At 38.8% G+C, this 14,601-nt stretch overlaps 1 protein-coding gene across 3 annotated transcripts; it reads left to right on the forward strand.

Annotated features, from left to right (window-relative positions):
• Positions 1-2,302: 2,302 nt before the first annotated feature.
• Positions 2,303-9,822, forward strand: LOC143466161 (ribosomal protein S6 kinase alpha-3-like). Of its 3 annotated transcripts, none has more exons than XM_076964790.1 (9): positions 2,303-4,015; positions 4,287-4,531; positions 5,629-5,827; positions 5,983-6,053; positions 6,753-6,836; positions 7,153-7,325; positions 7,622-7,782; positions 8,014-8,136; positions 8,261-9,822. In XM_076964790.1, exons 3-7 carry the CDS (start codon positions 5,825-5,827, stop codon positions 7,702-7,704), a joined length of 414 nt encoding a protein of 137 aa, XP_076820905.1. In that variant the 5' UTR covers positions 2,303-4,015; positions 4,287-4,531; positions 5,629-5,824; the 3' UTR covers positions 7,705-7,782; positions 8,014-8,136; positions 8,261-9,822. The 3 variants fall into 3 exon arrangements, with proteins under 3 accessions (XP_076820905.1, XP_076820914.1, XP_076820923.1); XM_076964799.1 differs by having other exon boundaries at positions 4,332-4,531; XM_076964808.1 differs by having other exon boundaries at positions 4,392-4,531.
• The last annotated feature ends 4,779 nt before the right edge of the window (positions 9,823-14,601 follow it).

A 14,601-nucleotide genomic window follows, 5' to 3' on the forward strand; every position in this document is an offset into this window, starting at 1 on the left:
TGCTTCTTATACTTTTTGGCACACGTAAAAGATGTCGCATTGGACCGAACTGCATGGAATATTTTTACTGCCTAATGTATCCAAACAAATATGCAAGGACCTAATGATTGTTTGAGTAAACTATTTTGACTGATAGGCAAAATCTAAATCAGAAACACACAAAGAAAAGCCGCTTCTATTCTGGGTTTCAAGTACAGTTACTGTGCAATTTCACACGTTTTATGGCAGATTTTTTTCAAAGTGACTATTTAATTAGCCTCGATTTACGGAAGTTTTTGAATCACGGGGACCAGCAGAATTTCAGATGTGGGTGCTGCTATCATTTTAAACACGAAGAAGAAAGCAGAGTGGTTAAGCATAGGAAAAACGCTGGAGGTTTCGAGTTTGAATCCTGCTATTGCTTAACTATTTCGGGCTAAATTCATTTAATTTAATTAGGCCTATGAAAAGGTTAGAGTTTTAGGCACATGGTCCTTATAGTTTTCGATAAATTTTAACTTTAGCAAAACGTTATTGGATGCTGTATAACAGCTTTGACTTTAATTCTTATCGTTAGTTTGGCAATTTAATCATGAGGAGAATTTGGGACAGAGTGATTATAGTTTCAGAAAAACTAACACTTGGGAAAAATTGGTAGGCTACGTCACAGAAGCCGTTCACCAAATCAGGGGTTTTCCAACTAAAGCGCAGAAAGTATCACTTTTCGACGAGATCTACGGTGTGCAAGACCAATTACCAAGGTGTACACTGTGCAGCAAGGACACTTGCAATGCACTCTTAGATTTTTTGCGCAACTTTGTCGAGGAAGGTCAAAAAAGGCTGCCACATTTTGTACCAGAAACAGTTTAAGAAACAAATCGGTTAAACTAATTCTAAACAAGTTCAAAATTGAGCAGTTGAAATTCATTAACCGCAAACTTTGCCTTTAAACTGGACACAAGTACACAATAGCCAAGCAAGTCAATATTAAATAACCACCAGCTTCAGAAGTGAACACGCAAAAGGACGACGATCAGGGTTGCCAGATTTTGCAGAGCAATATATACCAAATATCAAAAAATTATATATATACCAAACAGAGGTATACCAAGCGCAAGTCGGCAACCGATATAATCATGGACATTTGACAACAGTCTGGAACAGAACTGTGAGAACTCAGTAGCTCACACTGTGCGTTTATAATTAATCAGTGTTGCCACTACCACAAAAACACATGAAATATAAGTGTAGTTTTAAATCGTCGGTCCTACTTAGCATATGCAAGTGGTTAACATAGATTTGAAAGAAATTATTACTTTCAGTTTCCAAAGAATATACCAAATAAAAATTTCAGCTACCAGACATGAAAAAAATATACCAAATGGCAACCCTGACGACGATGGGCCGAGGCGTCGAGGCGACGAGGCGACGAGGCGACGAGGCGTCGAACCCAAGCTCGTGATAAGAACAGTGTTGCCAAACAAACAATTTTAAAAAAAGAAAAAAAAGTGGACATATGAAGTCAAAGGCAGTACTGTATATATAGAAATAATACATTGTATGAGTGTTTCAGGCATAGTTGACATTTAGATGGAAGTTATATTGGTTTCAGTAGTGTAATTGTTGGGAAAATTTGCAATAATATGTGATGATAATATAAAATTGCTTGCAAATCGAATGCTGCATAGAATACAGAAATTGAAAAAGCAAAGCATTGCGTTACGTGTCGCCTATGTATGACTTCCTGTGTATCGTTATAATTCGTGACGTGAGTTATTTTTTCATTTATAGCTATTCATTGCGTCACAGTCTACTAAGTTAACCCTAGAAAGCGGTCGACTTTATTATGTACCTTTGTTATGTCTTATTTAATGTAGTCGTTTAAACAAGAAACAGTATAATCAGTTTATACACTTATCATAGTGTACAATTAATTCTAAGATTAAGAAAATCGAAACAACGACCTGAGACTGATTTACTTCGAGGACAAAAATTCAAAAGACAAACTTTGTAATAGAAGTGGTTGCCCTTACATGCTAAGGAACGATAAACAATCATTTCATTACATATAAAAAAAAAGCACAAAAGTTGTTTTGAATTATATGAAGTTTGCGGCATTTTTATGATTTAGCCAGTTGTCGTATGTGGGGAATCCCAAAATCCGACAAATTATTAAAATGGTGGCAAGGCATTACATAAGAAAATTACACATACAGTAGGCCTATCATGGTTAGAAATGGTTACATTATTATTAGTTAATAACAATTCAGATGTTTATTAATGATCATCATGTTTATTATGTTTGGAGATATATAATTGTTTTTTTCAAAATATATTACAGTAATCATTGATAATAATGCAGTAGTATCATGCAATATTGACATTTACACATATTATTATGAACAAGAGTATATGCATTTATAAAACTTGTAGGCACAAATCAGTTGTGTATTAATGATAATCATATTTGATATGTCCTTTGGAGACATATAAATTTTTTTGCAGGGTACAGTTTAGTAATCATTAATAATAGTGTACAGTATAGGGGTATAGTACCATGAAATATTGTCATTGCAGCAATATGCAGTCCAAGTTCGGCATTTGCAGTGGATCATATTGTTGAGTTGTGGAGGATTTGGAGATTACATCATCAAATGGTTGTCATCATGATTTATAGTTTTCAGGATATATATTTCAGAAGTCGTTGTATAAAAAGTCAATCCTGCATGTTTGTTATGCTTGACTTGGTTTTGTTATAAATCTCAGGTATCATAAATGGCAGAACTCACTTGTCCCGACCTTATGACCTTGTGTAATTCATAAGCACTGGTCCACGTCTGATAAGTGTGCCTCATACACACCGTCATAAATATGTTACATTTTAAATGACCCACCTTTAATAAGTATATACTGCCTTTCGGCAATTGCTTTTTTCCTATTACATGGCTTTATTGTTGTGAAAGACTGTAACTGTTAAACATACCAATACAGTGACACCTCGTTAATCCGGACCACTTCGTTTCGTCAAGAAATGTCGGTTTAGCGGGATATCCGGATTATTGGAAAGTAAAAAACCAGTCAATCTTGCAAATGCAGTACCGTGTTCAAAACGCAGTATGCACCTTACTCCAATTCTAAGTACCGAGTTTCAGGCTGGACAGCAACTAAAATAAAATTATGATTTTTGTATGATCCGACCCAGTGTCGAACCCCAGAACCACCGTATTAAACACGAATGCTCTAAGCCAGAAGTGACGGTCATGCAGCCGCAAATCGGTTTGACAACCGCTCTTGCATGGCGAAGCATTCCGGCGAGACCAGCAGTCTAGAACTTTCTTAGGCCTGTTTGCAATTTTTGCCAAAGGCGATATCAAAAGCTGATAGCACGATTGAGTCGCAGCAGTATGTCTTCAATAGATTGCCGCACTCAACCTACGTAATGTACGTATTTTTTTGCGACCGCGGAAGCGTTGTTTGTTAATGTTGATAAACAATTTATTTTTTCGTTTCTCAAATACTGTACAGTATTTCATAGTATGACTAAAAAGCTGTGCGGCTTACTCAGCTATAACTGACAAAGTGGCTTGCCACAACGAATAGGACCGTCACCGCTGCTAGCCTACAACGTCATTATGCGTAGATAGTAATCGACTATTGTTTCGTCAACAAACTAACATACTGTATTAGGAAAATTGTGAATCATTTTCGCTTAACTGTTGATAATAATCCGGTTTATCGGATTTTATTAATATTGATTTAGCACATTTGTTCCAAAACGTTTTTGTCGGAGTCGGAAAGCGGGATTTCCGGATTAAAGGGGTAAAATGCATAGGAAGAAATCCTTTCCCGGCAGTTTTGTGTCGGATAGCAGGATTCCGGTTCATTCGGGTCCGGATTAACGAGGTCCCACTGTAAATCACATTTTTACTTTATAGTATTTCCACATTTTCCAAAATTGCTCTTAAATGAAGAGTTTGTCTAAAATTGACTTGGGTTAGCTTGTGGTTAATAGAAGAGTGAATAACTTACACCTAAGGTGAGCAATCTCTTGGCTATGTATATACAATTAAACATACATGTAATTTTGTTGCCTGTTTGTCTTAATATTTTTCAAGAATTGGTTTGGTTTTGTCATTTCTAGTTTTTCGCAAATGTTGTTAATTGTTTAAATGATATATATATCATACATAAAATTTTGTAAACAATCTGCAACTGGTTTGTTTACGATGCACGATTGTATACGCTTGATAGTTGGAAACCATTTAATATGGCACGTGTTGGGTTAATTTAATTCAATTTGTTTGCAGATTTAGGTTTGTAGATTGTCCAGTTGAACTATTTAAAAATTCCAGAATATAGGCTACGAGCTATCACTTCGTTAATCAGCAAACTCCTCTCTCTCTTCAATCCAGCCTGGACTTGATCGGCCTGCAGACCAGGTAAGCATTTCGTTGCTGGACAACCCACTTGCAAACCAACGCTGGAAGCTACAGAAGCCCTATAACTATCCCACTGCACTGCCCAGTGCATTGTTGCGGCATATCACAGCCAGGTGAGCTCGCTCAGGCATCGTACTTTGAAAATGTCGACCTTTTGGCAAAATCTTTGACAGCGTAGCGTTAATAATACTTTCAAACTTATTTGTATTTCTACCAAGACGTATTCTTGACAGAATTTGTTTACTAGAATATTTGACTATTCCCCGCTTACAAGTTAGTTTCGCCTGGTCGTCAAGCACAAGTCGCATCCTGCGGCTGTTCCAAGTTACTAGCTCTTCTTTACCAGAACAGACAAATCACAACAGCTTGCAACCTATGGTCACCTTGTAGGCAGCCCAGCATGGAGTCAGCTGCGCCGAGCAGTTTCGCGGCCATTGCATCCATGTTTTGATATGTAGGCTTTGTATTCAGCGAAAAGTTTGCTTTGACACTCGAATGCAAACTTCTGTCGGGATCGTAACGCTACGGCTATCGTCGTGTCTCTTGGCGGTATTCTTGCAAATTTTATTTCCTATACTGTTGCCAATATCTATACGGATGTTGCTTTCAAATTTTTTATTTTTTTATTTCTCGAACGCTTTCGCAGAACCCCTGTATAACGAGAAAAAATACGTTGTTTGCTGCGCCCACCAGCGGCAAATGATTTTTTTGCGTTTTGATTGGAAATTCTGCTCATAAGGATATCGATGACGGCAGTCGCACGCATAATTATGCCTATTGTACGTCAGTATAAATCCGACTTCAGTTTGTTTAAGTTTAATAAGCGGCTCAATTACTTTTATTCACTGCATGCACTGACTGACAGGAAGCGCACCAGGTCGACATTTTGTTTAGATTATATTCTTTTTATTCTGTTTATCTCGATACACGGCTGACAACAGCTGGTGATGTCATTTTCCTGAAACTCGTTACATTTATTTTTACCGATTGATGATTCTTAAAATCTGGTTCATTTATGCTTGAAGTAGAAATTAGATTATTAAGATACTTTCCCTCATACTCACCATCCCAGTAAACACTGCACAATACCTATTCCACTAAAGTTATTCACTATTCTCATGTATTTGAATAGCAAATTACCAGTGGGCTAACCTGGTGCTTGGAATGTGACAATCCAGTTCAGTTGTTGTTCATGTGATTGTCCGTTTAGGCTGTTTGTCATCTCCAGCATTCTGCTCGATGTTGACGGCCACATCGCTCTCACTGACTTTGGTTTGAGCAAAGAGTCATTGGATGGATCAGAGAAAACTTTCTCGTTCTGCGGCACAGTGGAGTACATGGCCCCTGAGGTGGTGAACCGCCATGGCCACGATTGCTCCGCAGACTGATGGTCCTTTGGCGTGCTCATGGTATTATGCTCTGCTCTCAACTGGCATGCTAAGTTTGTTGATTAAACTATGGCATAAGCTTCTGTAATTTCATGCCCAGCTGTGTGGAAATATCCGAGCTCGTCTCATTCGCACGTGGTTGTATTTTTAATGAAATGGTGATGTCATTATTTCAGTACGAGATGCTCACCGGCCAGCTTCCATTCCAAGGAAGGGACAGAAAAGACACGATGACCCAGATATTAAAGTATGTATATACAGATGATGCACATAGAATGAAATGTACATAGGCCATTGTTAGCATAATAATTGTGGACGATGATCTCATAGTAAGTCAGTGTAAATTTTAAACCTCTGTAACCTGCTGGTTCTCCATTATTTCTACCTTGTTTATGTTTAATTCACATTTAGTTCAACCACAATGTTACATGAAACTTTTCACTTCCTATATTACGTTTTGACTTAACTTTTGACTGGGCTCGTTATATTTTGACTTGGCTCATTATATTTTGACTTGGTATATATATGTGGCATTAGTAACGTAACTTGTCCCAAAAGAAAGTTGGAGCTGGGCAATTTTAACAGTTTATTTGCCAAATACCTCCTCACTGTGAAGTGTGATGTGATAATCATGGTTTCAACTTTCAAGTATAATTGTTACATCACAAGCTCCCTTTTTCCTTTTTGAACTTTAATTGTTTCTCTTTGAAGCTTCAATCTCAAGCTTAATTGTTGGTTCCTCTCCCCACCCAGAGGGAATTACTGTAATAGCTGGTGACACATTATAAGTAGCTTAGCATGATATAAGGGCTTCTGGGCTAAGATGCTCACATTATTCGACTTGCTACGATTTGTTATGCTGATAATGAACAAGGCCATGTGTGGTTGTTTCTCAATATATCACATCTCAGGATATGAACACTTAACAAAACATATTGTTGCTTAGAGCTAAGCTGGGTATGCCACAGTTCTTGAGTCCTGAGGCGCAGGCTCTCCTGAGGATGCTATTCAAAAGGAACCCTGCGAATAGGTGAGTTGAAGATGTTGATGTTTATTAGCGAGTTGTCGTGGTAACTCTGTTAAAACTGAAGGTGTTGTCAGCATTTATAGGAACTTTGCCACATATCAGCGTATCTAGCTGTTGTCTATGATAGATTCTTTAACAGTTTTGTTAATATTTATTAAGCTAATATTCTTACAAGAATATATTCCACATGTACAATGTCGTACAAGACCATAGACATCTTCTCTTCTTCATTGATTTATAAGATGTTTGTGTTCACGGTTTTAAACCTGGCAAGTAGTTGATGACGAATAAATTCATCTCCTGATGTTTCTTCCTCCAGACTGGGGAGTGGTCTGGGTGGGGTGGAGGACATCAAGAGGCATCCGTTCTTCAGTGGCATCGACTGGAACAAGCTCCTGAGGAAAGATATTGATCCTCCCTTCAAACCTGCAGCCACCAGAGCTGAGGATGCAACTTATTTTGACTCCAAGTTCACTTCTCGGACCCAAAGAGGTAGACAATAGACATCTTGTTATTTTCCATTAAAATAGTCGGCTGGCTGAAAATTAAAAAAGCATGATGACATAAACGCTCCGTCATGCTGTGTGCCAGGCAGAGGTGAGTAATATCACTGATTATGCTGTAATTATATATTGGGCTGATGTTGGGTTACGTAGTATTGATCTCTGCTGCCACATAGAGCCGAGTGGTGGGAATGTATTGCGTTGTGACCACAATGCAATACAAAGATGCATTTCACGCACGTAATTATACACGTAATCACAATAGAAATCATATTTCTTTCTTAGATTCAGTGTCGAGTGCCGGCAAGTGCTGCTGCTGCTCAACAGCTCTTCCGAGGATTTTCATTCGTCGCTCCACAGATAGATGACGCTCAGAATCCGTGGTGAAGAAGAACCCGAACATCCCTCAAAGGGACTTCAGCGGAACTGCTCTGCTCACAAACAGGGTGAGTTTGAAATCTCACTAACTTCATGCCGGAAGCTCACCTTGTGCTCTGGTGTATCTTGGACAACTTCATTCTCGGCCTATTAACTTCATCTATATGAGCATGGGCCATTTTACTAAGATTTTGTGTTGACTCTGAAGTGTGCCAGACTGATTGAGCTCAGTGCAAATTTCTGATATTTGTGATGTGACAATAAGCTGTCAATCATCTCACAAAATCTCGTTCTTCCAGATCAACAACTCCCCGAAGAGCTTCCTGGAGGAGTACGAAGAAAAAGAGGAGATTGGGATCGGATCCTTTTCCATCTGCAAGAGATGCATCCACAACGCGACCAAGAAGGAATACGCTGTCAAGGTAGCCATGGACATCTTTTAAAACTTCAACTTATCATCACCAGTGCTTGAAATTTAGTTTTATTTTGATTTTATTGACAACAAATACCTGATTGTTTCATCACAAAACCTCATTGTTTGAGCAGATAATATTCAAGAACAATCGCGATTGTGAGGAGGAGGTCCAGATCCTGCTCAGATACGGACAACATTCCAACATCATCGCTTCTCCCGCACACAGTCATAGCAAAACGTGGCGTACCGTTGCATTTTTTGCTGTAGAAAATTAAAATTTGGTGACTTTTCATAAAAAATGTTCAGCTATATATATGTCCATGTTTGTTTGATAAAGTTGGATTTTGTAATTTTTGAGATATTGTGATATTTATATAATTTTGCTCTCTCTCCGCATTGAAGCGTATTACTCATTTACGCACCAATAACTTGACTAACTATTCTTTTTCGTTCTCTTTTCACAGCGGGGGCGCGGCGTAACAAGAAGAATTTATAGAAATGTGTCACTTTTAGAAATATCTAATTTACACTAAATTCACTTTCTTTAGTTTTACAATTATGATGTATACAGGAAGCCAGATGATGTTTCTACTAACCTGTAATAATCTCATCAGTCTACGACGCATAGGTTTCTAGTAATTAACGATTGCAAATGTGTGTGCAGGGTTGGCCACACCTAGTTTTTTTAGTAAACTCGCGAGCCTTGTTAGGATAGGGTTAAAAGAACGACAAATTATTAAAAGAACTGACGACATGCAATGTTAAAACTTAGAAGCACGACAACTGACGAAGTGCACATTTCAATCGCATTCATTTAATTACAAGTTGTGTGCATTTGCTCGAAGATAACTTTTCATGTCCATATTCGTTGAGTCATAATTTTCGACCATGCTCTTCAGCCGTTGGTTGACAGCGTCGTAGCGCTTCTTCCGAGTAATAATCCTTCGTACTTAGTGTTGATAGGTATGACTATGAACTAAGTAACAAGATTTCTATGTTGGCCATGCTACAGCCATGTGCTTTCTTGGTTGTGCATTGTGATTCGTATGTGGACTTGTGGAGTAATAACGTTCATGTTCAAGACTGTCTAAATACAAGAGATTCTGCCGAACGTCTTATCGACTTAGTTCAACACATAATATCACGAGAGTAGGGATATTAACATGGTGGCAGCGAATCCTGTGTTGTAACAAGTTGATCCTACGAAGTATACTAACATAGACCTACCATACTGTACCGTACTAGCCTATTTCCTGATAGTATCCATCTGCAATGGAAGGATTACGGTTACCAGAACCTCTAGACATACATTCAGCGTCTTTAGCGGAAGACTACCGACGTTGGAAAGAACAGGTAGAAGTCTATCTTATAGCCAGTGGAGCTGATGCAAAACCTAACAAAGTTCAGCGATCAACCATTCTTAATTGTGCTGGATCTGGTATGATAAGTGTAGCCAAGCACTTCATTTACACAACAGGTCAAGTCAAGGACGACCCGGCAGAACTGTTCAACAAAATGGCCGCATATTGCAACCCAAGGCAGCATGAGTCCCTTGAAGCATACAAATTCTGGAGAGCCACATGGTCAACAGGCAACTTTGATCACTTTTTAATAGAGCTTCGAAGTCGTGCAGAAACCTGCAATTTTGGAGACATGAAAAGTCGCATGCTGCGTGACAAGATCATCTATACTGTACCTGAGTCTATACTGCACTGTACCAAGTGCTACTAAGAGAAAATGACCTCACTCTTGACAGAGCCATTCAAATCTGTCGTTCTTTTGATTCGTCTGATGCACAATCGCAACAAATGCAAGTTGAAGATGGTACAGTACAAAAAGTCAGTAGCAACAAGCATGATTATGCCAACAGAGGAACCTGTCGTCACACATCACTCCTGTCAGAGTGCAACTTTTGTGGTAAAAGCCATAAACGTGGAAAATCATTTTGTCCTGCGTATGGGAAGAAATGCGCAAAATGTCATGGTTTGAATCATTTCAAATCAAAATGTCGATCACGAGTTCACTGCATTGAAGATAAGCAAGCTACATTACGAGAGGTGGAAAATGAACCCGAACAAGAATTTTTGCATGCGGTGCATGATGGAAAAGACAGACTGACTGCTTTACTTCAAGTAAATGGTTGCACGGTACGATTTCAATTGGATACCGGTGCTGACGTCAATACTATATGTAAGAAGTATGTGCGATATACTCAACTCCAACCTTGCACCAAACAGCTGACAATGTGGAACAAAACCAAAATTAAGATAGCTGGTCTTGCAACGTTAAATGTCACCAACACAAAAACAAACGATGTATATCCTATATTATTTCATGTTGTTGATAATAATTTGAATTGCTTGCTAAGTTATAGCACAGTAACAGAAATGAATTTGATAACTGTTAATGCTGATTCGTTTATTGCAAATGTTGTACATGATGATGTTATTTTGGGTGATTTAGGTACTGTATCTTTAACTGTTGATAGTAGTGTCAAACCGAGAATTTTACCTTGTCGCCGCATACCTGTAGCCTTGCAAGAAAAAGTTAAGCAAGAGCTTGACAAATTGGTTGCTAGTAATGTCATTTCAGTCATCGATGATCCGACTAAATGGGTCAGCCAAATGGCTATCGTATCCAAGCCTAATGGAAAAATAAGAATCTGCATTGATCCGCAGCCTCTCAATGTCGCCTTACAGCGTGAACATTACAAACTGCCTACCTTGGATGATATATTGCCTGCTCTGAAGGGTGCAAAAGTGTTCAGCAAACTTGATGTTAAGCATGCCTTCTGGCACGTTAAGTTGGATGATGCCTCCAGCCGACTGACTACTATGATTACCCCTCACGGTCGATTCCGATGGAACAGACTTCCGTTTGGTCTGAAAGTGAGCAGTGAGATCTTCCAAAAAAGACTACACTCAGCCCTGTCTGGACTGCAAGGTGTATTTGCAGTGGCAGATGATGTGATTGTTATTGGTTGTGGAAAGACCACAATCGAGGCTGAAACACACCATGACCAAAATCTAACAAAACTACGTGAGAGATGTCATGAATGTAACATTTTACTAAATGAAGAAAAAACTGTAACCAAAGCTTCGCAGATCACATTTATGGGTCACTTGATCTCAAACAACGGAATAGCACCTGATCCTGCAAAAATCGAAGCAATTCAACGTATGCCTTCTCCTGAAGATGTTTCCGGTGTGAAACGATTTTGTGGCATGGTACAATATTTGGCTCGTTTCCTGCCAAACCTAGCCAATGACCTGGAACCCTTACGGAAACTGACGAGGAAGAATGAGAAATGGAAGTGGAGTGAAGAGTGTGAGAAAGCAATAAATAAAGTTAAAGAAAAGCTCTGCGAAACTCCTATTTTGACATTTTTTGATCAAAGAAAAGATCTAATTCTTCAAGTAGACAGTAGCAAAAGTGGTTTGGGAGCAGTGTTGCTTCAGAATGATCAACCCATTGAATATGCTTCTAGAGCCCTGACAAAGACAGAGCAAAATTGGGCTCAGATTGAAAAAGAGCTTCTTTCTGTTGTGTTTGGTCTGGAACGTTTTGATCAGTAAACGTACGGACGAAAGGTTATAGTTCACAATGATCATCGACCCTTACAGTCTATTTTAAAAAAACCTCTGAGTCAAGCGCTAAAGCGTCTCCAAGCTCTCATTATGCGCCTGAATCGTTACGATATTGTTTTTGAATATGTCCCAGGCACTGCATTAGTAATTGCTGACACATTAAGTCGTGCCTACCCGGAACTTCTCGATCAACCAAACCGAATCGCACAAGTGGTTACAGAACCAATTCTAGATGAAATTCCTGATGAACGGTTAAAAGAAATAAAGAGTGCAATACAAAAGAATGAAGAATCTCAACTCCTGCTCGAAGTCATCAAGAATGGGTGGCCTGACAACAAAGAACATTTGCCTCCCATCATCAAACCTTACTTCTCCATTCGGGACACACTGAGTCAAGAAAATGGCATTATTCTGAAAGGCGAGAGAACCTTCATCCCTCGGTACTACGACACCTTATCGAAAGACACTTTATCGAAAGACACTTTATCGAACGACACCTGATCGAAACGACAGCTGATCGAAAGACACTTTATCGAACGACAGTTAATCGAGCCGACAGTTGATCGAACGACACTTTATCGAAACGACAGCTGATCGAACGACACTTTATCGAACCGACAGTTAATCAAAACGACAGTTGATCGAACGACACTTTATCGAACCGACAGTTCAAGCAAGATTTTTGCGTGTTTCTCAAACATTGAAACAATGAGCCATTGTGATGTGCGGTCTTTGTAATGGTGTGCATTAATGAATTGTGATGTATATATCATAAAGTTGACGATTTATATTTTATATCTATATTTTATATTTGTATCATAAAGTGTACGATTTCGCATGGCGGCCGGCCCGCCCACATATTAATAAGATATCACAAGAATACGCACGAGAATTACTAAGTACGAGAGTAACCTAGAAACCTATGCGTCGTAGACTGATGAGATTATTACAGGTTAGTAGAAACATCATCTGGCTTCCTGTATACATCATAATTGTAAAACTAAAGAAAGTGAATTTAGTGTAAATTAGGTATTTCTAAAAGTGACACATTTTTATAAATTCATTCTTGTTACGCCGCGCCCCCGCTGTGAAAAGAGAACGAAAAAGAATAGTTAGTCAAGTTATTGGTGCGTAAATGAGTAATACGTTTCAATGCGGAGAGAGAGCAAAATTATATAAATATCACAATATCTCAAAAATTACAAAATCCAACTTTATCCAATAAACATGGACAGATAGCTGAACATCACAATGACCCATTGTTTCAATGTTTGAGAAACACGCAAAAATCTTGCTTGAACTGTCGGTTCGATAAAGTGTCGTTCGATCAACTGTCGTTTTGATTAACTGTCGGTTCGATAAAGTGTCGTTTGATCAACTTTCGGTTCGATTAAGTGTCGTTCGATCAACTGTCGTTTCGATCAGGTGTCGTTTCGATCAGGTGTCGTTCGATTAAGTGTCTTTCGATAAAGTGTCGTTCGATTAAGTGTCGTTCGATAAAGTGTCTTTCGATAAGGTGTCGCGTCACGCATCCCTCAACCTCTTCGATCAGAAATCAAATCTCAACTCCATTCAGCTCACCTTCGTGCTGATAGCATGTTACGAAGAGCTCGCGAAACCGTTTTCTGGCTAGGAATGCCAAACGAATTAAAACAACTGGCTCATGATTGCACAATATGCCAACAAGCAAAGCCAAACAACCAACGAGAACCATTACTGCTACATCCCGAAGGTTTATCACCATTTGAAAAAGTTGGTGTTGATTTATTTGAGTTGAACCAAAAGTCTTATTTAGTCACGGTTGACTATTTTTCAAATTTTGCTGAAATTGATGTCATGACATCAACAACTGCAAAGCACGTAATCATTTCGTTGAAGCGTCACTTTGCCCGATATGGAATTCCTAAATGCATTGTATCTGACTCTGGACCCCAGTTCATCTCTACAGAATTTCAAAGATTCTGTCAAAAATGGGCGATACAACACTACAAATCATCACCAGGACACCAACAATGCAATGGAAAAGCGGAAGCTGCTGTGAAAACACTAAAGCACATGCTGAGACGTACTGCACAAGATGGGAAAGATCAGTTGCTGGCACTTCTGGAATTGCGCAATACGCCACGACAAGACGTCAACTGCAGTCCTACAAAGATATTGTTTGGTAGACCAACTCGATCAGTGATACCGATTCACATTCCAAAAAGCAAACATCTTGACATCGATCGTCGTCATCAACGCCGCACCTCAGTCAAGCAAACCTACGATAGCAAAAGTCAACCAATGTCAAAATTGTCAATCAACCAACGAGTTTATTTCCAAAGTTCGGAAAAGAAGGGATGGCAAAAGGGTAAAATTGTACGCATACTTGGGCCTCGTTCATATTTGGTAGAATCATTGGATGGTTTTCGTTATTGTCGTAATCGACTACATATTCGTGTTGACCATAGCAAGTCTAACAATGTGTATGAAGATACAGATTTTAATTTTACATTTTCGACACCTAACCAAAACAGTCAACCCACAGCTAACAACTACACTGTTGCTAACACACGACCTAATCGTACACATAGAATGCCAGTAAGATATAATGATTATGTACTGTAAATACTGTGTTTGTGTCACCTTGTTCTGTACTGTAAATACTGTGTTTGTGTCACCTTACCTTCACTGTTTTATTTCTTGCCACTCATTATGCATGTAGCTTCAAACTTCAAGTGTGCCTCACATACATTGCGAGTAGTATGTTATTTCAGTATTTTCTGTGTGATGGTATTTCAGTATTTTCTGCGTGCTCATAAAGCCTTCTCACTGTTAGTCTTTACTTAAAGAAAGGAGGATGTTGATAGGTATGAACTAAGTAATAAGATTTCTATGTTGGCATT

The sequence above is a fragment of the Clavelina lepadiformis genome, chromosome 1, assembly GCF_947623445.1.
Source record: "Clavelina lepadiformis chromosome 1, kaClaLepa1.1, whole genome shotgun sequence".
NCBI lineage: Eukaryota > Metazoa > Chordata > Ascidiacea > Aplousobranchia > Clavelinidae > Clavelina > Clavelina lepadiformis.